Source organism: Colius striatus, chromosome 4 (genome assembly GCF_028858725.1).
Source record: "Colius striatus isolate bColStr4 chromosome 4, bColStr4.1.hap1, whole genome shotgun sequence".
Taxonomy (NCBI): Eukaryota; Metazoa; Chordata; class Aves; order Coliiformes; family Coliidae; genus Colius; species Colius striatus.
The window spans coordinates 16,136,036-16,162,684 of NC_084762.1; the positions used below are offsets into that span (position 1 = coordinate 16,136,036).

The window sequence follows — 26,649 nt, forward strand, 5'->3', positions numbered from 1 at the left end:
GAACATTCTTAGCACAAAAATTACAGGAATCATTCAGAACAAAATAAATTATATAGAAATAAAAACATATTAAAGCACAAGAAAATGCTTGAAAAATGTATTTTCCAAACATTTATTAAGCATTATATTTCACTGAACCTGAAAGGTAATTTTTTCCATTAGAGATGCCCAGGACAACTTAAGAAATGCCTGTAAAATCGTTCAACTTGAGGATGAAACAAGCGGCTTTGCTTGAGACACAGGCATGCAAGAGGTGAAGTGACAATGTACAGCCCCAGAAAGGTCACCAACGTGCTGTGAATACGTTGCATCATTTCCAGACAATCTTGTCCTACTGAAGCTCTTGCACAAAAACCTTTGCCTTCAGGGCTAGCAGATCCTTCCACAGCCTCCAAGACAATACCGAGACTCCGTTTGTTACCGTGTACCTTCTTCCCTCCCTCCTCCTCCCATCCACCCATAGAAAAGGTCTGGAAAAAACAAATCTGAAGGCACACTTTTTTTGCAACTAGGATAAGGAAGCTTTTCAACCCCAACATTTATTTGAGACATGTTCACTCTGTGCCTCTCACCAGCAGGCCACATTCTCTGAGGGCAGTTTAGCTGTGGATGGTGGGTACAGCCCCTTTCATAAAATCATTACAGTTGCAAAAGAGCTTTAAGATCGTCGAGTCCAACCACTAACCTCACACTGCCAGACCCATCACTAATTGGCAGGAAGAAACATCCTCCTCTACCTGGCCTTTCTGTGAAAAGATCCAAGGAACATTAAGGCTTGGACCAGTTTATGTAGTAGGCTGGTGACTGGAGCTTTTGGTACCAGGAGCTCAAATCATTTATGAACTGTTTGGTTTTGGTTTCACCCTGTTGTGAGTGTAACAAAATCAGTGCAATATCAGCCATCTCTACACCAGAAAAGCATTTGCAGTATTAGGAAGGTTGGCTGTCCAAGGTTCCAGCAATATTAATGTGAATGGGAAGGGAGGCTCAGGTGGAAGGGGAAGCCAGTGTGACAGTCTGCACAATACATGCTTAAGTCAAGGCCAGTAATCTCACTTCCATAAGTTTTAAGTAAACATTTTCCTTACCTGATTAAAACAAACAAATAAGAGACAGAAAATGTTGTGTGGCTCAGCAGTCATCAGTTCTAATTCTGTATTCCAAGGCAACAAAATAAAATATAAACAACCTTTTACTATTTACCACCATCCACACTCAACACTTTGCCTTAAAACAGTCAACTTTCAGCCACTCCCCCAGAAAATACGGAGCAATTTTGCCAAATTCCCTTCCATGCTCTTCATTTGATGGCAAAGTAAGAGAGATACCACCAGTTCACTTGACAGCATTCTGTTCCCGCTAATGTTTTTATTCAGACCGAGCTTCATTAATAAAGATGAAACTTTGGACTCATGACTGCTCCATGTTTACAAAACATCCAGGCTCCTTTACATCTTGGTTAAGCATGAACAATCACTGAACGCACAATTTCCTAAAAAAATCCCGCATACCAAAATTGCATATTTTGAATTTTTAAAATTCACTAAACAAAATTTCACAGAGTGAACCCTAAAGTTTGTTTGCCAGGAAAGCACAAGCCAAAAATGGAATTGGGACCCTCCAGGAAAAAAAAAATCAACCAACCAAATAAGCTGAACCCCAACACACACACCCTTCCCATTAAACAAGCAAATAAATACACATTCATACGGAATAATTTCCTCTAAAAATGCAGGTGCTTGAGTAACTACCCACAAGTTGTAACATAAATTTTGGTTGCTCAAACAGTACTGTGTCACAGTAAGGTTTTTTTTGGTGGAACTGGGCAGTGATTTCTTACTGGACAACAGAGAACGAAAACTAGCCCAGAATCTGATGACTTTGATGCAAGTCCAAATTTCTTGGCAAAGGAAAATTACAAAGAGATGTGTCTGTTTAACACAATAAAAAGATTAAATTGAAGTCAGGTGTATATATAGCAGTATCACTTTTCAATGCCAGGTATTGAACCAAGGAATGGGACAGACTGCACTGCATTTTTAAAGTAGTATGACTATCAACGTACTCGAGAAACATTTAAACGCTGTACATTACAACAAACTATTTAGTTCACTTCTACACAAGTCAGCAAAAAGAGAAAAAAAGCCAGGTGATCCAACATGATATGTTGGCTGCAAATTTAAAATCATTGTCACAGTCTAAAGCCAGAAGAAAAAAACCAGACATTTTCCAGAACATGTATTTATAAAAAGGAATGAACGTACACACCATGCGCGCACACGCAGGCAAAAACCTTGAGGTTTTACTTATTGCTCTTACACCAGGCTGTGAGCAGGCAAATGTCTGGATCAGAAATTAGGTCAAACATGCATTTTGGCAGGCACAAAAAGTACAGGAAGTTCGTATTAACGAAACAATGCACCGTGTTCCGTAACACAGGATGGTATTCTGCTAATGCAACACGTCATTAATACCGAATAAACTCCATGGTCTGCCTGTTGCACAGTGTGTTATGCAGGGTGGTATTTTAACCTAATTTCTGATTTCCCTTTCATCCTGCAAAGGGGACAAAGAGGGCGGTTTTCAAGCCAGCCGTTCTTTGCAACACCAGTGAAATCTCAGCCTCGAGAGCTTCGGTCGGGCAGGTATGGCTGGAAGAAGATTGAAGTTATCAGCACTGTATCTCCAGGGCCTGCTCTTTGACTGCCTTGTGGTTTTGAGCAGCCATTGACAACTCAGATAAACACAGAAGCTGGTGCGAAACACATCAGCGCTCTTCTGGGAGCATCTTCCAGCTATGCTACACGCTCCTGGGACATCCAGCAATTGCTACAGGGAATAAGGCAGTAGAGGGTCGAGTCCTGTATCTGGTCACTTCCTCAAGAGTCTTATAAAGGCAAGATATTTATATTTTTTTTGTGTGAACTGGCTTTCCTTGACACAACAAGCAGCGTAGCATGGATGTCAGTAGAAATCTGGCTACCTACTGGCAACAAGAGACTAGCACGTTCACAAGACACGTTTTGGAATACCTGCTGTTCCCTACTGCAGCCCAATTAAAACATGCTGTGGAGAGGCGTCCATGTAATTACAACACTCATAAGCCAGGTTCAAGGCATACTGCACACAGGCCTTGCACAAAAAAAGGCATTTAATGTGTTATGTGAGCATTTTTTACTTTTTTTTTCCTTTTTTTGCTGTGCTATGCATACATGTGACAGTAGATAAAAATCAGCACAATGGTTCCTCTCTGTACGTGACCCAAAACACATAACAATTAAGCACCATATAGGCTATTCTTCAGTTAACTGGAATCAGGGAAGGGAAAGGTGGCTTGGGAACAGGGAGAGGAAGAAATCCAGCATGAAGTTAGAGGTATGTTCCCAACTGAGCAGAGAATGTCAGTTGTGAACCAGCAACTGGATTTTGTGACACAACCAGAAGAAACAATGGTATCTACAGGGCCAATGTGGGCACCACCTAGCCAAAATTATGTTCTCTGGACTTGTAATATGGCATAGAGCATCTCTAATTAATTATCAGAAAGAGTAGCAGATAGATGACAAGAAGTCACACTTCAGGGAGGTTGCACTTTGTATGTGCAAGAAGAAACAGCGCAATCAGTAAATGTTACTGTCTCGTTAAGTGTGTCATGTGCCCTCAAACCAATCCTTAAACCTCACACAAATTTCAGCTGCAACTTGCCAAGCATCCTCTGAGCTCTGTTTCAATTACGAGCAGTACTACTAAAGCCCGTGGGACTGCTCAGAGCAAGGTACTACTGCAGCAAAGGCTCAGGAATTTGGCTTTCCAAGAAGTGAACTGTAAATGACTGGGGTTTGATGGCACTCAGATGTGGAGGGGGACACTTCTTGAGGGTTTGTTGTTTTTTCAAATCTGTTCTTACAAACACCAGCATTTATAAGCCTGAAACGCAGGAAAAGGCTCGGTTATGCTCCCACACACATTTTGACACAAGGACCACCACAGTGGATTAGGAGGGGTATCCCACTCAGAATAGTATGAAGGTTGGCCTGGGTTCTCCTCCCAGCTACATCACTACCTTTTACTAGATGATTGCATATTAAGGTATCAGGATGGCAAGGCTTCCTTAGAGCAACTCCTCAATAACAGCACCCATGGGTGCCCAGGTGCATCTCCTAAGAAGATGGAGGCAAAATAGGTCTAAACCTTTTAAAAACAATTTAATAAAACACAGTCTCTAGAAAAAAAAAAGAGCAATTTGCCATCACATCCTCGCAGGAGTCATCCTAGGACTCCTGAATGACCCATTTCTTCAGTATTGCCTATGAAGGACAAGTCATTGGGAAGCCCTCGTGCTAGATTGGAGGCAAAACAGTATGTCCAATGTTTACCATTCAAAGCCATCCTTTGTGTGAAGCCAGTTATGCAGAAGTGTTTTGGGTGCACTTTTAGGTATTCCTCCTAGCCCATTTTGCTTCCCTGCATGGAAGCTCCTTCAACCAAAAGATGTTTGAAGTGCCACTTCCCTGTAGTAAAAAAAAGACAAATGAGGGAAAACAGAGAGGCAAGACATACATCACAGAACGAAACGTTTGTAAAACATTTCCTTTTAAAAACTATTGTACAACTGCCTAAATTGGTTTAATTGATGCACAGTTTAAAACATATAAAATGCCTTACCAGCTAAATGATTTCTTGGTTTTATAAGTCTCCCTCCCCCCAGTAAAAAATAATGCATGTGTGGACTGGTATTCAACACCTTGTACAGAGTTGCACGCCAATTCTCCTTTAATTCTACATGGAGCACGGATTGATTTTAGTCTACTGTGTTTAGAGAAGAGCTCATACCCTACACTTTACAGTATAACCAGCTACATAGATGTCTTTAATCTCGTAACACGATAAAAAAAAGGAAAAAAAAATCACTCTAAGTTGCAGTCTTTCTGATAAATGATTATGGTGATGGATGCATGCAGTCCTCCTCAGTGTCCTTGCTGCCAGACGCGGGACGTGGTTTTCTCCTCGCGCTGCCAAGAGGCCCGACGTCACAGCGCCGGGGGCTGCGGCCGGGCCGGCACACACACCCCACTGCAGCCCTGCACAGCATTCTGCAGTCATTGGGCAAAGCTGAGGTGAATTGTCTCGCTCCATACCACTACCTCCAGCACCGACCCAACCCAAGCAACCCCCAGGGAGGCACACTCCCTCTCCCCGCCTCAGCCGCAGGAGATCACCGTGAAGCGCTTGGAAATGCACGACATGTTGTGGAGAACAATGCCCAAGAGAAAGACCAGGACGCAAGCCACCAGGATCACAGTGCAAACCCCCGACCAAGTGGAACTTTTCACAACGCCTCTCCGGTCCGGCTCCTCCGCTCCTGCCTCGGCGGGCAGGCCACCCTGCAGCGGCTGCTGCTCTGCCGGGATCGTCACCACTGCCAGGGACTTCTGCTGGCCACCTGGCAGGAGGCGGCAGCCAATGTCTCCCGGCAGTAGCGCCCGCTCCTTGGAGAGAGGCAAGGGCAGCATATAGCACCCATTGCTGGGGAGTTTGATGAAGACAGGAGTGTGCTCCGAGGTGTGGGGGATTGCGATGACAGCGATCACCTCGGGGTCATCGGGCAGCTGTGACACAGAGTACCCCGGCGGCAGCTTGGTGATTCCACGGCACCAGGGGCAGCGCAGGTCCTTCTGGCTGGTCCTCATCTGCTGCAGGCACACCGAGCAGCACGTGTGCTTGCAGTCCAGGAGCTTCGGCCGCCGGCGGGGGCTGTAGTAGTTGAAGCAAATTTGGCACTCCAGCAGAGAGTCCTGGGATAGGGTCTCCATGGCGGCCAGTGCAGGGAGGCACGGTCAGCCTCACGATGAGCTGCAGGCTGGCACCCCACAGCAAAGAGGCAGCACCTGCCTTTCCAACACTTCTCAGGGTAGCACTTACTTCACTGCTTCTTCTCCTCAGGGCAGAGCCCACCTTCCCACCGCTGTTTCTCCTCAGGGCAGCACCCGCCTTCCCACTGCTGCTTCTCCTCAGGGCAGTGCCCACCTTCCCAATGCTGCTTCTCCTCAGGGCAGTGCCTGCCTTCCCGCCGCTGCTTCTCCTCCTCAAGGCAACACCAGGCAGTAGCTATGGAGAGCACAGGGAAACCACCGGCCTGAACCTTTCAGTACCTGAGACAAACAGAAAAATGTGAAGGAACAGGTTACTACAGGAACCCTGGGAACAAAAAAGTCCAGCTAAAGAGAACAAAAGCTAGTGTTGGCCTTGTAATCTGCAGGAGAAACAAATCTGTGACCCTTAACACAAAAGCATCTTCCCACTGGCTTCACCAAACTTCCCAGAGACAAATCTTCAGGTCAGCCACCACTAGATGTCTTTTTTAACTAATTTCTGCAGCTATAAAATCCTTACCAATCCACCAGTCCACAACCTAGCTATACCCATAACAGGAGAGGCTGTAGTTCACTAAGCAGGTCCCTCAGCATCCACCTCTTGTTATATTTTTAGGACTTTTCAGCCCTTCCTGCACCTTAACAATTGTTCACAGTTAATCCTTTAACCTCCTGAGGATTTTGAGCTATTTGGCTCAAACTACTAAGTCTGCCTGAAAGGTGAGGGGTAAAAAATATGTTTAAACGGATGCACTTCCACAGGCTCATGAACTCATGTTTGTGCATGAATGAGCAAGTACACCCACATTTGCCCACAACAAAAAAAAATGCCATTGTTTTCAGTCAAATTAACTGTCTGCAGCTTGTTGAATGTGGTCCTCTGAAACACAAGCCTTCTCATTTATGAAACCTCCACCTGAGACAAGAGGTTCTGTTTAGACCCAGGACCACCAAATGACATGGAGAACAATCCGTTACTGCACTGAATTAAAGGAAAACTGTTACTTATCTTGTTCTAAACTACTCATTATAAAGCGATTCTTTGCATTTCCCCCCTTATTTCTTATCTCTATGTAAAAAAAAAAAAGGCCAGCTGTGTTTACTTTCACAGCAAGCTGTTTAGCTTTCCTTAATTTTGGTCACTCCAACACATGATAAATAGGAAGGGTGACATTTAACAACTTTTTACATTCCCTTCCTTGTTGTATTTGAGGAAGTATCAGCCTCAATTTGCATCCAAAGAACACAATAAAAAATAACCCCAAATATTTGCATGGTGACCTTTGATTTTTCTCTTACTGCAATGTTATTCCCAAAATATGAGTTAACATTTGAAGGCCACAGCTGTCGGAGGATTTGTTCCTTTCCGTTTCTTGCTCTGCCCTCCAGAACTGAGCAACTTAGGTTGCAACATGCTAGTTGATGGGTGACCTCAGTAAAACCAAAATAATGTGGTTGAAGAGAAAGCAGGCAGGGATGTGGGGTTTGCAATGCAGGACAGCCCTCTGGACCACCCTGCACCTGGCAGTTACTAGTATTTGGACAGGGAAAACAAAATACACGTAATCTCTTCAGATGCTAAGGACTGATATCACCAACATTAGCCAGAACTGACCCTACTGCTGATTTTGTAACAGCAACGGATTTTGGCTCACAAGGCACTTCAACAAACACGTAGTGACAATCCTGACTCAGGAGGGGCTGCAGTTATGAAAGGCAGGTGCTTGTGAAACACAGCCAAGGGCTGTGGGGGCAATGGCATACGTCAGCCACTCAAACAGAACTTTTGGGACGCTTTGCCTGAACTGAGGCACCGAGGCCAGCGCTAGGAGAGACTAGCATGAAGCCAGCACAGGTATTCCATGTGGCATTAACAGATAACTTCATGTGCAGAGGGAGCCTAATGCTGCTGCAGAAGGGGCTGGGCATTCACCACTCGCAAACAGGTCACACCGAGGGAAAGTAAAAGAAAATGAGTAGAGGTTTTATCTTCTTTATCCTCTGCTTCCCATTACTATCTCCACATCCCGACAGTAGAGGCAGGCACAGAGGAAGACTGTCAGAAAAGGTCATTAAAAGGCTAGTACGGAGCTGAGAGAGAAAAATGGAAGAGAGCTGTCCAACTGCTAGGCAATCACTGGCTGAAAAACATTACCAGCTGAAAAACATTAAGAGACAAAGGACAGATTAGAAATTAGTTAGAGGAACTCAGGAAGGAATCACTGAAGCCATCAGGTCCAGTTTTAAGCCACAAGCAAGCCAGTAGTTTTACATTTTGCACAGAAGTACCCATACAAAATCTTCAGTTACCCACTGCCCCAGCCAAACTTGAGCTTGGACACTACAAGACCCAACTCTGCAGTTTATCTGCAAATGCTAAGAGAATGAGATGTGGTATTCAGAACTGAAGAATAATAAAACAAGAGTCACCTCCAGGCAAAAAGAGCCCTAAAGAAAAAGAAGAAAATCCATCCCAAAAAGATATATCTCAGCTGGTTTGAATGCTCAGTAATGCTGTGAACTTCAGGAGGCCAAAGTTTATAGATTGTAAATATAGTGACAACCCCACTTTGACCTAGTGCAGAATCAAAGCAATGTCACTTCCAACTGTGTCTCTTAAAGTCACACTTTTTTCCTTTCCTTCCCCCTGAAAGAACAACTACAAACATTATTTCAAGTAACACAGCTGCATCATGCAAATACCTATACCAAATTATGAGATTTCTTATTTTCCCCAAAATGTCTCAAATAACGGGTGCATTTTGACAGAACAGTGGTAACAACCAGTAAGCAGAGAGGTTAGTATGATTCAAGTATGTCTTGTAAGACAAGTTAATGAGTAGCCACAGCCTCCTTGGCCTTTGCTGATGCTGCCTTGTTCCAAGGTTGGACATGTAGTTTCATGGGTACAATGTAACTTTATTCTCAACCACCAACCAACCAGCTTAAAGCCCCACAACCCTCCTGCATTCTGTCACAGCTCAGTTTGGAGATAAGAGAGTCAAGTCATCATCTACAGTTAGAATTAAACTGCATATCTCTTTGATTCACTTTGCAGTATGCAGTTAGGACCGGGGAGAAGAAAACAGGGGCTGAGGGGGAACCAGAAAAGGCTTTGGGAATATCTGTAGGTCTCCACAAAAGAGACAGCATCTATGTATGTGTAGACAGGGACACATATGGAAGAGAGGCCTGGAGACTATGACAGTGAAACCATACACACAGACAGAAGTAACTGCAAGTAGTAACTCTGCCTGGTATAAACCTGACAGCAATTGGAAGCTCTTCAGGGCTGAGATCTAACTAGTAACACAAATAAACACCAACTGGGTATGAAAATCCACAAGCTCCAAAATGTCAGAAGGGTGCAGCAGAAGCAAGGGAAGCAAGAAGAGACAGGCTCTGCAAAGAAGTATCAGGAAAACTCTCTGCTTCCCCTGTATCCTCTTCCCCTTGCTGTGGGTCTGCCCAGCATCCACGGGGCTGGTGAGATGAGAGATTCTCAAGCAGTTACAGAGGCCCAGGGAGGAACCAGCAAAGCTGGTGACCCCTGCAGCAAAGCACAGTCAGGTGTCAGAGGGCACAGCACAAAGGACCTCTGTGCAGATTTGGGCTGACCTCTGCACAAGCCAAGAGTTTTTAAGATTTGAGAAATGATTGTGTGACTCAAGAACAATAAAGGCTGGAGAACAAAACAGGTATTTCAGCTGTTTGTCAGTCACGCTATCTGTTCTGCTGGTAACTTGTCAGAGGCCACAGCAGAGCCCAAATCTTAGTGGCTGAGCAGGAGGCCAGGAATGCCAAGGCATCAGCTTCCTGCTCCCTGAGGAAGAAAAGGGGAAAGGGGCATTTGTTGCTGCCCTTGCAACGCTACCTTCCCAGCACAATGGAAGGAGGTGCTGCAGGAGGTGAACAGATGAAGGTTGCTGCAGCTTGTAACAGCACAGCTACAGCCAGCAACGGGAAGAAGAAAGCACAGGTCTGCCGCAGAGAAAGCTCTGCACAATCCCCAGCTATAAAGGGATCCCCAACTGGCCAGGTCAGAAAAGACAGCTCTTTTTTAAGCAAAGAAAGACGTGGAATATCAGTGATGAAAGTTGGACAAGTCAGAGAACAGAGTAATGGCAAATCCTTGCCTAATGACCTCATTCTTTTTTTCTGTGGAGAGACAGTGATACTAAGCAAACGAAACCACAGCCTTGAAGGAGTGTTGCCTCCACTGGAGATCAGAATTCTCTTGACACATACTTAGGGCCCAAAATTATGTTAACTTGAAAGCCTCAAAAAAATACCCAATTAACAGAGAATTAAACACATCACATTTAAAGGACTGGCTTCAGAGCATGCTGATGTAGTTAGCTGATCACTGAAAAAAGGCCTCAAAAACTTTGCAGAGACTTTTGTATTTAGGCATGCTCTACTTGCTGTATGGCAAGGTTAATAACAGACTCTCAGCAAGGCAGTGCATTGATGATATTTCACCTTTCTCAAGGAAAGTTCATTACATAAACTCCCCAAACACATTAAGAATTCTTTGACAGTCTTACTGAGTATGTATGATTTATGATGAAGAAAGATCCATTCATTTCAAGTGTCCTTAGGCTGGAAAGGAGATGAGGGCGAGATGGGAGTACTGTTCTCAATAGGTGAAATAATGCAAGCATCATCTGCCCACAGATATGGAAGGAAATGTGTGCTAGAGTAGCTTCAAACGGGTAGTGAGGAGGAAGGAACATTTGCAGTATTTGGAAGTATTTCTGCTACAAAATTCAAGTTTTCAACAAATTCATGTTTGGACAAAACACACTGGGGCTGTTGCAATGCTCAGGATGTACTACCTGATTTCCCTTGAATATCCTTCACTAAATGATCCTATTTATTTTTAGGCTGTTCTGTAGCACTAATTACCATAGTAACTGAGACCAGCACAACGATTAATTAATTTATTCATCACAACACCCTTGTTAAGAGAGTATTATCATCATTATATCTTTTCATCATCTAAGAAAGGTAAGCGCTGCGAGGCAAAGCAGTTCTCCAAGGTCATGCAAGCACCATTCAGATTGCCTCAAAAGTTCCTGCACAACTTCATCACAGTTCCACTTTTCACTTCATGAGCCATTGGGCAGATGTAGGAGACTCCAGACATATTCTTTTTTGCAACAGAGAATCAACAAAGCTCAGAAAACTGCCCATTTCCCCCCACCTCTTCCAGCTGTTGGCATCTCCATGGTATGCCCAATATTATTTTTGTGGCTTTCATGAAACATATCAGCTTTTTCACGGATCGTGAAAATCATGAGAGCCTGTTATCTGGAAGTTAAAATGTCTCTATGGACACAGTTCATCCACCATATAGATTACAACACAGAGACTACGTACATGTTGAGGGACATATAACTAAAAACAAGATGACAAAGTTAATACATTTTTCTCTCCAGAATTCCCCATTTTCCAGATATCTTCCTCTAAGACATACAGTCTACACCTTTCCATTTAGTTATTCACAACTGCACAGAAATATTGCAGAACAAAAGTGTTTTTAACTTGGCCAAATCCTTAGCCAGCACAATCTGGCACTATTCCTTCAGCTTTAGTCCAGCCCTTGCCAAGATGAAAATCAGGCATACACACTCTCAGATGCATAAAGACAGAAAACATAAAGCTGAGTGAAACTGTGATAGATGAGCCTACAACATCCTATGAACCAGTGCCAGGTGATCCATGCTGATGGAGACAGAATCTGCTCTGGATGATTGTGGTGGCACAGATCATACAGGCCAGCAGTTGTCCTGCCCTTCTGGCAGATGAGCAATCGGAGGTGGATCACGAAAAAGAAGCCTAGTTGCAAAGTATCATCCCACAGCATTTACCTTAGAAATTTCACCAGCCAGCCATAGGAACAGGAGAGAGAGGCAGAGAGGTCACCCCGCAGGAATGTAACTAGATGTAGAACTTTACAGTTCTGGGGCAAAAGCAGATCAGGTGAAAACACCAGCCTTTGGTGTTCACAGAAAACAGAGAGAGACTCACATGCTGCTCGTGGTTCCATCTCACGTCAACAGCTGCGCTGCTCCCTCCTTTTATCTGCAAACTTTGACACATCCCCATTCCCCGGCTCCAAAGACCTTCTTTTGGTCAAATATGACCAGGATAAACTGCACTTTGTTCCAACAGCAAATACTACTAATCACCGGCAACATGCTAGGTCAGCAAATGACAGGTACAGTTCCTTACTCCTGAGTCAAAACAGCACAGCTACATTCACCAGACAGTTTCACGAGAGCTGCTTTACCAATGAGAAACACTATTTGAAATCAAAACACTCCCCAGAAGTGTGCCCATTTCAGGCAGGCAGAGACAGAAGGCAGACAGTTTTCCTGATCACCCAGCCCCTCAGCAGCCCTCCACATCAGTGGTCCTGAAGCACAGGCAGTGTGAGCCTGACCTGCTCCTCACCAGCCCAACTCTGACACAGATGCAGGTTTTTATCATGTCACTTGCCAAGCTACTCCAGAACCGTGGTTCTCTAAATCCCTCAGGCTCCCACCAGCCTGGCAGAGCACAAAGGATCCCCAGCTCTGTCCTGATAGAAGGAATGAGCAGCTTCTCCTCACCATTTCCATTGTCCCTACATTCTAGTGTTTCTCTTCCTCCCTGAGGGGTGCACTAATAGGAGGAAAGACCTCACTATGGTTCTAAGACATCCCAGCACTGAACATTTCCCAGCACAGTATATTAAAAGGTTCCTCCCAATTTGCAAATAAACAGAATCTCCAGCATGCACAGGATCCCAAGGGAGAGAGCTCATTTCTACAGCCCACAACACTTGCAGGGCTATTAGTACTTCTTCAGTTTTGTTGGCTGCTCTTAATCAAGCCTGACTCACTCCTAAACCCCAGGGTGAGAGGAATTAAAAGCCAGGTTTTTCCAATACCAAGTGAGAGGACCATTTGCCATTCAGACTCCTATCAAGAGGAATGGGGGTGGGCAGGGTGGCATGAAAATAAATCTACCCCTCACCCACTGAATAAAAGCATCACCAGTAATTATTTGTCACTGGGACATAAGGAGCAAGTACCTGGCAAAAAGAGATTTAGAAGTTGTTTCCCTAACTTAAAGTAAGGTCACAATTAAAGTTGCTATGGCCAAAATCCCACAACCTTACAGGAGAATCTATGGATGTTAAACTCACTCTCGTTAACAGCTTCTAAAAGCAGTGCAACTTCTTCTTTCTAAAAGACCTTCATTAATGGCAAAATGACCAAATTCTGTGGCATTCAAAATGCTGAGTAAGGTGTGAAGCACCTGATCACTTAAATGACAACTTTTCCTCTCCCATCACATTTGCCATTGATAGAACTTATCCAATACCTGAACAGAAATTTAATGAAGAGATCCTTCCTTCCCTCCTCTGAGGATCTGGTATTAAGACTTACAAGATATATCATCCTCCCCCAAAAAAGAGTAATTTTAAAATAAAGCTCAAATGCAGATATTCCTCCCTGATACAGGCGACTGAGTAGGGATCAGTTTGAATTAGTGTATTAAAACACCAATCTATAATTACAGAAGAGTGCTACAGCTCCCTGAGGTCACTGAGTGAGTTTTGATAAAATTAGGTCAAAATCCACCTGCCTGTGGGCCCAACAGAGGAGGAGAGAAAGGAATCAATACTCGCACGTTCCTACACTGTCCATACAATGCAACAACTGAAAACTCAATTTCACACTTACCTCAGGAAACAAAAGTCCTTCAAATGAGAGTTTTAATTGTTGCAACTCTGCTCTGAGCTCCCTTCCCCATACACCCCACCTGCTTCACACGCCCCGCACTCCCCCAGCATGGCCTCCTAAGGACTGGATTCTGCGATGGTGTGGGGTTTGTTTTGTTTGCACGTGGGAAGGAGTTGTTTCTTTTCTTGCTTCAGAAAAACGAGGAAAAAGCAAGAAGTGTAACAGACCTAGGGGAATCAAAAGAATACATCTTTTTACATTGAAACAGATGAGAATAAGAAATTGGAAAATAATTTCTTAGATGCCACACAGCAAGTAAGGAAATTCCTTTCTTTCATAGACCATAAAGAAGTAGCATAAGGTTTGAAGGATGGGATGGGGGGAGCTTTTTCAATCTTTTTACCCTTTTAAGTGGGAAGACAAGGGAGTAAAGCCCCCTCTTTATCAAGAGTGTAACAGATGTCCTAACACAGAAAAACCATTTCCAAGAGCTTATCTTCACAAGACAGTGGAAGATGGCCAACTAATATGCCTCCTCAAGGTCAACTGCTATGTCATTTGCTAATGCAGACAGATCGTGATCTTCATACATTTTTGGTCTCCGATAAGCACTACAGCTACTCCAGGTCATGGCACCGGTCATTCTGGTTTGGAGACTACACCAAAAGGAACTGGAAATGATCCAAAAGCTCCTTTCTTATTGGAAACTAATCATTCACCCTGTAACGTTCTGTCAGCTAGTAATATTAATACCACACTCACTTCCTGAATTTTGGGAACAGTCCAACTCTCACTGCAAATATGGATCACAAGCAGAGTTAGACCAAGCCTGAACTGCATACATATTGATGATTTCTGTCTTTACACCAGTAAAATCCTCCACAACAGATTTAGCAGCCTATCACACAGAATCACAGACAAATAATTCCTTCAGTACTCCTCCAAACCACGTTTCTACCCATGACCATAAACACTCCCCAGGCTCCAATTCAGATAAGTTATGAAGCTGGGGTGACACACACTCTTAAGGTTAGTGGCACCTTTACATACTTGCACACTATCAATCAATACAGCTGATACATAATCTGGTGTCAGCAGCCAGAAGTAGGTCAAAGTAATCTTGATGTGCAGATTGCTTCCCTTCCCGGGTGTTGCCCTGAAAACATGTGACCCAAAGAAAACCAACACAATCTTCCCCAACCAAATGGTTGCACATCACCTAACCCGACCAGCTCTACATCATGACCCGAAGCCCCTGTACCACCAGGGAAAATTTCAGACTCATGGTGAGACAACAAACTAGACTCCAGGAAAGGCTCTCAGCTCTCTCCTTCCTCCCCATGGACATGGGAATGCCCATGACAGAAACGAGAAGACTCCCATGGATGGACTTCTGGAATGAAGTCTAAAACAGCATGAGGGGATTTGCTTGAGTCTCTCCCTCATACCAGCACTGTTTGCAGACAAAAGTAGTGTTGCGGTTAAGCAATGCAGTGTTCTGGAGGGCAATGACCAGTCAGATTAGTACCACCACAGCTTTATCTGGTGGGCTGAGCTAAATTAAAGCTCCAGGAGACTTGAGTTCTAAGCTGCAGAGCTGCCAGCCTCTCTGCTTTGGCAGCCACGCTGGGATGGGGGCTGGCAAGTGGCTGCTCACGTGCTCAGGCACAAGACGATAAAACCATTCTGGCCCATATTATGTAAAATCTACTGTTGCTTTCCTTCACTGAGATCGTATTCAGTTCCAAAAGCCATGCACCTTCTGTAGCTGCAAGAAGTTTATTAGACCTGCCAAGCTTTGTCAGGTTTTATTTCATTCTTCACAATGAGTTTCAAAGTTTGGGCCAGACGTCACCCATCATACTTCTGCCAGTCAAAGTCTGGCTGCTTTTGAAACATCCTGGTGTAAAAATAACCTCCATTTAGCAGCACTTAACTAATAGTATACAGTATTTTTGTCACATGAAGGAGTGCAAATGCTCAGAAAAGACTGTCATGCTACCTTAGAGCAAAACAATCAAAATGAAGCACACTGCTTTACCTCTTATTTTTGCTCCTAGTTCTGCAGTCCTTGCAATGGAATAGCAAAACAAACATGGAAAGAGTAACTTGGATATTTTTGCTAATGCACAATCCTGATAGTATACGGCCATGGTAAATCCTAGGCTCACAGGACTATGGATGATCAATTCAGTACTCAGTAAAAGGAAAGCTGCTAGCCCCATTTTTCTGAAGAAAAACCTGAAAACATGACCTTCAGAAGCTCGAAATCACACTTAGGGAGAATCTGCAAACTTCACTCTCTGTCTTGCATGCCAGCCTCATGATTTCTGCATGTCAGTTAGAGCTAGGTAAAGGAATGCAGTCTTGAGGTGAACAAATTAATTGGCAGTTTCAGATCAAATTAAGCAAATACTTTCTCCTCAGGCAAAAATGGTAATTTCCATTAAAATGTCAGCTCATTTCAACTTGACTGTTTTCTTTCAGAAGAAGAAATGTGTAAAAAAAGTAACACAAAGGAAAAACAAAGCTTTTTGTCCTGATTCTGGAACATTTTTTTATTCTGATGTGGTCAGCCACTGAGTGAGCCCAAAGTATCTCTCACTCCCATCACTCTACTGCTGAATGTGGAATGCTGAAGTCTAACAATACTCCATGATTTCTTCTTCTTCCTTCCCAGTCTAACAAAAGCAAATGAGACAAACACACTACAGCTATCAGCAGTTTTACAGCAGCATGTTTTCAAAGACATTGAGGTTCTCTTGGTTGATCAGAACATGGGGCACTTTCAACAGACACGTCATGTTCCACCATGTGATCAATGCCTGAAGGGGAATACATAGTTGATAGGACTGCTGGTTTTCACAGCTGTTTCTTGCTAAGGATCTAAAGGATCTTTTTGAAAGGGCAGATGTTTCAGGGCTTTCTAAAAAAAGTTACACTCATACCAATAGTCTCAAGAATACATTCCAAGATCATTGTTGCTTTTGAAGACTTACATCAAATAAGCTTTACTGCTTACTTCCAGGATGTACTTCGCCTGTGTTCAGTCTTGGGCCTCTCACTACAAGAGGGATGATGAGCCTGTCCAGAGAATGGCAATGAAGCTGGTGAAGGGTCTAGTGCTCCTATGAGAAGCAGCTGAAGGAACTGGGGTTGTCTAGCCTAGGGAAAAGGTGGCTGAGGCAAGACCTTATAACTCTCCATAACTACCTGAAAAAACATTGAAAGGTGAAGGCTGGTTTCTTCTCTTAAGAAACAAGTAATAGGGCAAGAGGAAACATCCTTAGACTGTGCCAGAGGAGGTTTAGATTGGATATTAGGAAAAATTTATTCACTGAAAGAGTTGCCAAGCGTTAGAACAGGCTACTCCAGGAAGTGTTTGAGTCACCTTCCCTGGAGGTATTCAAAAGACATGATGTAGTACTTGTAGTACAGTTGGACTCGATGTTAATGGTCTTTTCCAACCTAAATGATTCTATGGTTTTATTTAATGTGGCATCACACAGAATGGCAGTTGGGAACCAAAGAGGTGACTTTAGGGACTCCTAAAAGAAAGGGGGGAAAGCCCAAAGTCCGTGTTGCTACTCTAGAAAGAGTTGCATTGGAAAAGATGACCTAAGAAGATACGGTGTGGATGTGCACAGCTTTATGCATCTATGCAAGATTCAACAAGACTGCACTCAGTTGAGGTCCTTGTTCCACTCTTGTACTCTGTGTGCCCTATGGTGGTGCACTGAACGCTGGACACGTCACAATGCACACAACCAAACCCATGCCAAAGGAACCACACTGACTCACACCCACTGAGGATTTGGCCCATAGACAAAATCAATGTAACAAAACAGATTCCAAAACCACCTCTTTTCTACTGCCAAAAGAAGTTTTCATCCAAAAGGATGAAAAAAAAAAAAAAAAGCCAGTTCTGGACGCAGATTTGCATCATGCCACCAACGACAACACCCCCTGCTTTCCAGCCAAAATGTTTGCAGAATTTTTTAGCTTACTGACATCATCTTTTTAGAGTTGAGTCAGTGTTTTCCTAACTTTTGCTTAAGTGACTTCACTGTCAGGTGTCTTTCACTTTAATGATTATGTGGTTTTGCCAACCACAAAAACTAGCAAAAACATTTTACTAAATTAAGACCTAAGTAAAAAAAGTACTTCCCATTTTGATTGATAACAGCACGGAATGCAAAAGCTGTTTTCCATGCTTTTAGTCACAGCTTCATGCTGTGCTCTGTGGTTTTTAGGCACTGAAGCCTCTGCCAGCTTCTTTCACACTGGATTTGCAAAACACCTGCCAGAGAGAGGTCTTGGCCAATATCCTTAATTGCTACAATGATTTAAGAACTAATGATCAATACAAATAATTAGTATGAATATTACTACTATCATCCAAGCTCTTTGGTCTGAGCTATCATCTTTCTAGAGCAGCTGCCTCTAGAAAAGGTCGAGCAAAGAGAGCAAGTGCCAGCAGGTGGCACTCCAGAATATAAAGCATTAAGCAGAAAGGCTTGCAGGACCACAAAAAAGGAAAGGCAGTTCTGCTTGACGACCCCACTACCTTGCCTTTTCACTCTTCAGAAGGTGTGGTTTAGGATGACTATCTCTACTTTCCCACTCTCAAAGAGTAGCAACAAATGCTGCCAGTCCCAGCTTTTAGCACCATAAGAGTATCTTGGTGCTGGATGGGATGCATCAGCAAGGTGAGAGAGATGCACCTTGTTCAGTAATTTCTAAAAGAATAGAGTACCAGCACATCCAAAGCACTGAGCTCATTACTTGCATCCCAACTGAGGGGGGGTGCCTGCCCACAAGGCAGGTAGAGTTGCTTTCCCATGTTGTGCATGGAAAGGTTGCAGCATCTTACTGCCTCTCACCACTCTCCCACACTCCTCCAAACAAGCAGCAAGCTGGGATACAGCTGCAATAATGCTGGCTTTTATTGCTTTAAGACAGCATCATCAACAAAAAACAGATCCCAATGATTAGGAAACCACTTTCCTTTCTGTTTATTTTAGCTATGCCCTTCACATCCTGCTACAGTGTTTACCTGTGTGATTCTGCAGCGTCACTACAGATGGTTGCTCCAGGCTCAGTGAGGAGTCCCACCCTTCTTCAAGCCTTCTGCTTTGCCTCAATGCTCACACTCCTCCCGCAGCAAAGTCAGTCAAACCAGCGCTCCTTCCAACCAAATACTGTCAGAAAAGCCTCCTACTAGTAGTCTTGTCAGCCAGAGAAATAAATCCACCTCAAAGAGCCATGGCTCACCTGGTTTTTGGAACTCTGACCCAATTTTAAGAGTAATTGCTTGTTTTGCTCTCTTGCTGGTAACCCTCCCAGTCCTTAAAAATGAGGCCCATTAAAACACGGTGCAGTTTGGGGGAGACAGGAGAAGGTACTCTTAAACCTATGAAGGTTGTGCTGTTCTCTCAGAAGATGAATTTTTGAAAGAAAAACTGTGGAAGCCAATTGTTTTGTTCAATTCCAGGCGCCAATATTTAGAGAGGTAATGAATCCCCTCAGATGACAAAGATGCAATTCCCACATCATTCTTCCCTGAAGAGTTTAGAGTTTAAAACACTGAATGGATGAAACACAACTGGATGAAAAAAAATTAAAGCCTGCATTTTTTTGAAAAGTCTTTATGAATTACCTAAAAGCTATACAAACACACAAAATAGCCAGCCTTCTTGCAAAGAGCTTAAACTTTCCTTAAAGGCAAACCTGTACCATGGGATCCATCTGCTCATGTGAAATAGCAGAAAAGATCTGTCAGAGAGTAATTTCCTTTCCGATCTTGTATATGTCAGTGGATCACTGGCATTCCCCCCCCTTCAAAAAAAAAACCTGACCCAAATATAGATACAAAACTGGAAATGTTTATGGTCATCTCTGTGGTTATGAGCAAGACACAAACCAAACAAAACCAGGCAAAACCTTCCCTTGAAGAAGTGGATCCACAATCAACGCTGCATGGTATCCACTGCATTTCAGGCTAGTCATTTCAATCTAGAATTCCAAACTCATTTCCTCACAAGCAACAAGCACATACCTTTTTTTTCGTGATGGTTCATAAACTTAATCCACTGAAAGAGGTACAATTCAGCTGAAGGTTTATGTACTGTATGCACTACACAAAAGTTTGCTCAACATGTGTTTTTAGAGCAAATGTCTTGTAATACACAAAGATGGGCTGATGGCATGGACAGAAGAGTTGGACAACTGCTTTTGCTTACTCATCCTTCCTAGCTGCTATCCTGATGTGGATTTGGTTCATAAAATATTCACCTGTGGAAAAGCAAGTCATGAAGCGTAACTGCAACCCAAATCAACCCACCAAGCAGCAATGAAGTATGTAACTGTCTGGTGATTATCATGAGACGTCAGAAATATTTCCAACTTAGCAAGCAGAGCAGTTGCTGCTGTAAAAACTTATTTGGATCTCTTGTTTCCACAGATCTCCCTGAACAGATGCATGGACAGTCTCCTTGATATTCCACTCACCTGATCAGGAAGCAGAACTAGGGGTGCCCAGGCTTTGGTTTTCTCACTATCAGGTACAACAAAGTGCCTTCTCTAACGAGCAACCTCTCATCACAGAGGAGACTACAATTAATGGGGAACGTCAGGAGCTTGAATGTTCCCAAGCTGCAAAATGTCAGCAAGGGCACTGTAGGCAGGTTCAGAAAGGCACTCAAAATTCTCCAGTGCTGACTAGTCAATAGTTATCAACAGGATCAATCCCTCTGCAAGCTCTGAATTCAAATTTAGCAGAAAATATCATATAGAGGTGGGAGACCAAAGAGGGAAGAAACTCTTTGCAACTACCTGAAAGGGGGTTGTAGTTAGGTGGGGGCTGGTCTCTACTCTACAGTAATGAGTGATAGGACAAGAGCAAATGGCCTCAAGTTGTGCCAGGGAAGGTCTAGATAAGAGATGAGGGAAAACTTCACTAAGAGGACTGTTAAAACACTGGCACAGGCTGAGCAGGGAGGTGGTGGAGTCCCCATCCCTGGAGATATTTAAAAGAGACGTAGCTCAAGTGCTGAGGGACGTAGTTTAGCATTGGGCTTGCCAGTGTCAGGTGAGTGAGTGGACCTGATGATCTTTAAGGTCTTTTCCAACTGAAATGATTCTATGATTCTATGAATATTAGACCAATGTTTTCTTGCTTTAAAGACCTATCCACCTATATTCCTTTTTTAGCTTGATTTTTGCAAATGAGCTCAGATTTTGCAAGTAGACTTTCAGGCTCCTCAAAATAAGTGTGCAGGTGCAAAACACAGATGCCTAAGATCTTTTTTAAAGTGGAAAAACCATTAAATATTTTCACTCTCTTATGTCTGATTGCACTATCTCTCTTCTTTACAGAAGAAATCAGTAAAGGTCATTGAAATCCATAGGCCTTTCTTTGCTCATGGAAAAATGCTGTTGTATATTGATTAGAATTATACAAAGGAATGAACGTAAGTGCTAGAAAATTAGACCTTTAAAGTGGTGAACTGAGAAATTCCAACTCAGCAGCTTACAGCCACCTCCATATCTTTCTCCATTTGATAAAGCAACAGTTTTTTAATCTTATTAGAGGACAAACTTGTAGATTCATATCACTGCATTAAATTGCTAGTGCATGATCTTTAATATTTTTGTTCTTGCTCTACAACCACCCATTAACATAAGAAGATAAAGAGTTTCTCCAGCTGACCACAGAGAAGAGTTTCAGCCAGCAGAGGAAGGAGTAGCACAGGAATGTAACCCTGTAACATTAAAAAAAAAAAGAGTCAGGTTCCTGAAAATATGAAGGGGTTTTGGGTTTGTTTTTTTTGCTGTAGCTTCTCCATGAGTTACGACAGCAAAGTTGTTATAGTTGTGGGGTCTTGTTTCCATTGCCCTTCACCAAAAACCACCACTCATTTTTGGCTCACACTGACTCCAAACAAGTTGACACAAGGAAGAAAGTAAACATGACACAAAACTGTAATCTCTCTTTAAGCAACTCATGACCAAAGTGAGACCACAAGCAGTCCTCTAGCTCATGCCTTCTTATGTCAGGGATGTGGCTGCATCAGGAGACAACCTGGACTGTAAACCAGGACTCCAAGCCAGTGTGAGGTTTCTTTCCTTAACTATTTTTGAAAAAGGGCATAGTATCCTCTTAAAACACACATTTCCTTAGCAGCTTACATCTTGCTCTTTTGCAAGGATGTTGAGGAGCACCACTATGAGAGCACAAATTCATTTACTTTATGTAGAGAATTACACATTTTTATGCGAGTTAAAAAAAATTATCTATCACAAGGGCTTTGCAAGTGGATAAACAATTTCTTTAAAACTACAAAAACCAGCCTGGGTCCAGTCCTGCTAGGATTCCTTTGTGATAGTCAACCCACCACAAGAAGTAGTTCCACTGCACTGGGTGAAGCTTCTTTCACAATGACTGTTGTCAAGGGCAGATTTGGGCCAGACTTGCCCAGAAATCCTTTCAGTGGAGAACAGGTCATCCATCCCACAAGCAGTCCTGCTTCCCCCAAACGCCAATGTACATGACATACTCTGTTGGACAAAAGCCTCACTCTTCCTGACCTGTAGATAAAGAAAAGGGAGGCTAAATCTCATTCAGCAAAAGCTTCCAAAAAGGCGATTGCTGGATTTTTAAGACCACCACAGAATCATCCTGACATGCCCTAGATTTCCTGATCTATTTTAAAATTCCCTTTCAACTGCTATTACTTGTGTTTTCCATGGAAGTCCCACAAACAGGGAGAGTGGCAGCTTGCAAGAGAAGCTGAAAGCTGAAAGGCAGAAGACAATGTGAAATTGAGAGAATAAGAACAAGTTTCTGTTTTCTTGAAGACTTTCAGTAGGGTCAGGTTGTTTTTTCTGATGTGGGCTGTCAATTAGCCAACTCTAACAGTAGCAACAGCGTCCTTGTAAAAAACAGCTCACTGCTTATTAACAGTAAATTTGGGAGCAATACAATCTCACTGAATTCTCACCAGTTTGCCATTACTGACCAGCTTCTGTCTTCTAGACATGCTTATACTTCATACAATGGCACATCTCTTACTCCACAGAATGACTATATATCAGCCTGTTCAGTCAACACAACTCCAGTATTTCTGTTGATTTCTATTTTGAAGATGGGAATTTACTTGAGAATGTAAAATCTGAAGACTGAGGAGTACTTTATTCCTGTTCCCAGTCTAGCTCCACTCTGCCCTTCAGAAATATTTATGCTAGACCAGCAAAAGAAGCCTCCTCAGGCAAATCAAATCACCATCTGCTACCTGCTGTACTTTGATCTTACAACAAATTCCAGTATCTTAGTACCACACTTATTACTGCAGGGCAAGCCCCTAAAAAAAATTGGTATTTTCACTTGCAAATTAAGCCAAGATGCTGATTTAAAATAAAATTAGAGAAGAGTGAGTTTTAATGGAAATTTGAGGTTTCAAATGAATACCTTAGGAATGAAGTGAAATGAACAGCTATTGTCACCTGTACTAAGGGAAGTGTTGCATTTCTGTTGGTAATTTGGCAACCCATTTTCAGTCCCATGAAATGCTGATCTGAGGTACATATGGGATGACCCATGTTCCCATTCTCAAAAGATATTAGGTTTTCCAGTTAGATTACATCTCCCATAACCACAATGGGAACTCAACATGAAAGCCCTGAGGGAAGAATGGGAAAACAAAGTATGCTCATTACAATTCCCATGGGAGGTGGTGCTAGCATTCCTAAACCTAACCCTTCAGTCCTGGGGCTTTTTTCAATGAAATGAGATTTGGGGCTTTTTTTCCCCCTCAATAAAATAAACCAATGAAGTTTTACAAAAATAGGATGCAGACAAAACTTTCAGAAGGCAATGCAGGTCGAATCTTCAAACCAGCTGTAAAACCAACTGAAGAGGCAAACAGCTTTGGGCTTTTACTGCTTGGGAGAGGGCCTCTTCAGCTCCAGGAACACTCTTGAGGCTTTGCAGCAAAATATATCCCCAACTCAATCCTTTGCCACACAATTCCTCCCATTTTTAGTTTAAAAGAAAACTATTACACAGGAACGGATCTCTAAACCCTTATTCAACAACACCCCCCAAGGGTTTAGCTAGGTTGCACCAGCCTGATAGAAAGACCTTGACCTACAGCCTTCACAGTGATGCCCCCATGCTTGATACTGAAGTGAAAAGGAATTAGAGGGGCTTCTGCATGCTGTAAGCAACCATTTCCTCAGGCTGCTAACATCTCCTCCTCAAACCAGAATATAAACAGATCTGGGCATAGCAATGGCACAAGAGAGACAGAACCCAGTATCCTGTTAAAGATGAGGAGAAGCAATCCCCTTCATAAGCTACATATCCCTGTAAAAGCTACTGCCACAAAAAAAAAAAGGATTCAGAGAATGAGGTACAAACAATATAGACTGGTGGGAAAAAACCTCCTTATTTCAACACAGTTCAATAATCTGGAATATCAGTAGTGCTGATTACCTGCTCTCTTCAATGGCCCCTTGTTCTGCTCCTCACTTTGAAAAAAAAAAGGTATTCTGAGCTGCAATACAACTGAAAGAGCAATGAATGTGTTGAGAATGGGTGTATCACAGGGCTGTAACAGGGCCAGGACTTCCCCAAACTACATGTCAGTGTCAGAGTCAGTGAATCCACACAAGAACCACAACCTCAGTATGCTCACGACAGAAGGAAACTTTCAATCACCATGGGCAAATCTGACAAAATGATAATATTCTTTCCCCTTCTCCCAGATGGAAGTTTTCAGTACCAGCTATTTCAGTAGCTCTGCAAGCTCCAACAATACCTCCTGCTGACCCCATTCCACTTTAAAGTGCATAATTCAATTATTCAGGTCAGAAAGGAAAAGTGAGTATGAGGGGAAGGCAGAGACCTGGGTTCCTGTCCCTGCTCCAATGAATGTTTAATTATTTTATATCAAAAATTCATTTGAAGAAGCGCTAGAATCCAGGCAGTCTAATGGGTTTACCTATGAAGAGAAAAAGATGCACAATCAAATGCTGCCATGACACAGGTGGGAGCTTCAGGCTGAGTATCAAACCTAACTTACAGAGAGCTACCACTAGCTCATTCACTGCTTACATCTCAACAGAACGTACCTAACTCCAGAAAGGAATAAAACAGTGTAGTTCAGTGTGTTTTCCTGGAACATTAAGAGGCCTGCAGGCTTAAAAGACCTCCTTTTGACTCTCCCTTGCTGTAACCAGCTCATGTGCCTCATTATTTGTGATGCCAGATTTTGCAAGCCCCACTCTTGGGCCAAATTTTCTCTCAGCATTGCACAAGAAGCCTCGTTGTGTCCATTCCATAGAATATGGTGCCTGGAAGTCTGATACTTAAGTATTTAAGGTCTTTTGTGGATCCACTCCATTGAAAAAGTTCTTGAGTTGCTTTGATGCTTTGAAAACTTTGAGCTGTGTGACTTTCGTTGCAAATGACAGCCAATCCAACGCTGAACATCAAATGCTGCATCCTCCCATTCACTTTTTCCCATCACAGAATCACAGAATGGTTGGGGTTGGGAGGGACCTCTAGAGATCATCCAGTCCAACCCCCTGCTAGACCAGATTCACCCAGATCAGGTCACACAGGAACACATCCAGACGGGTTTGGAAACCTCCAGAGAAAGAGATTCCACACCTTCTCTGCGCAGCCTGTGCCAGGGCTCCCTCACCCTTACAGTACAATAGTTTTTCCTCATGTTGAGTGGAACTTTTGTGTTCCAGCTTTTGTCAATTACCCTTTGTTCTGTCACCTGAGACTACAGGAAAAAAGTGCCACCCATCCTCTTGACGTACACCTTTTAAATACTTTTAAGTATTAACGAGACCCCCCCCCCCTCAATCCTCCTTCAATATTCTCTTCTCCAGGCTGAACAGTCAACTCGACTGAAAAAAGGCAAGGGCATGCAAGGGTTCAAATACTCAACAGTCACATCAGAAGAGTCAGTCAATATAAAGAAAAATATCGAGCTATTCCAAGGCATTTCACAAGCAGAAGAAAAAAGTCAGCAAGTAAATTACCTGTAGCAAACAGCTCACATGCAGGTAGTTTTTTATTTAATACCTCTCAAAACCAGAGCAACCGAGCAAATTTTGTTGCCAGTGACATTATGCCCTCCGAAGAATCACAACACCATTCAAAAGTTTAAAAGGGTGGGTAGAAAGAAGCGTTTTCTTTGCAGAAATCAGGAGCTACATCTCCTGTACTAACAGGCAGCCACCACCTGGGCTGGGGAGGCGGGATGGGGACTTGCCCGTCCAGCCAGGCATCACATCAGTCAGTGGCAAGTGAGATGCTGCAAAACTCTGCTAAAAAACTGCCCTAAATGAGGATGTCTGTGTGACACTGGAGCAGGGCTTTTAAAATCAAAGCATTTGTGACCGTACCTTCATCTCAATCACAAACACGTGTCTGTCCATAGCGGACTTAACAAAAATTCATTTCAAAACAAGATGTGCGACTTCATGGGTTTTGTTATTTTTTTCCATAATGCCTCGTTCAGCAACTGGCACCAGCCCTGACTTCAGCAAAAGTCACATGTAAAGGACAACATCCCCGGAAGCTTTTTGCTGCGTGACATAAGAGTAGAAAGGAGGGGCATTTGCTTGACTTTCTTGAAGCAGATGAACTCTCATTGAATATTTAACTCAGCCCCCAAGCTGTCACCAGTCACCTGAAAGTTAAATAATTATCCCGTTTAAAGAAACCTGGCAATTATATCTTGCATCCCTCCCCCTTCAAGCAGCTATTGCTGTTGTGACAATATTCATCTTGTCCATGATGACTATTATCTGCTGTATAAATATTGATGATCTGAGTAATTGCTGTTCTGTACATATGCTTCTCACAGATATAAATTTGTCTGTCTGAAGTAGGCTGCTGACAAAGTGCCTTCCTCCTCTTACTAGTCAATGAAACATTACTGGAGGTGCCACTGAGAGCTGTTAGTCCCGGGGAGAAGGAAAAAAAAAAGGAACAAGTTACAACAGCCTTTGGAGAAGGG

General features: G+C 43.1%; 1 protein-coding gene across 5 annotated transcripts in view; it reads right to left on the minus strand.

Annotated features, from left to right (window-relative positions):
* Window positions 1–98: 98 nt before the first annotated feature.
* RNF152 (ring finger protein 152) overlaps window positions 99–26,649 on the minus strand; it is a 46,283-nt gene continuing 19,732 nt past the window's right edge. For all 5 annotated transcript variants that reach the window (XM_061995932.1, XM_061995933.1, XM_061995934.1 and 2 more), the window contains one exon: window positions 99–6,152. In XM_061995932.1, coding sequence (XP_061851916.1) covers window positions 5,202–5,813 — 612 coding nt within the window. In that variant the 5' untranslated portion in view covers window positions 5,814–6,152 and the 3' untranslated portion in view covers window positions 99–5,201. The remainder of the gene's footprint in view (window positions 6,153–26,649) is intronic.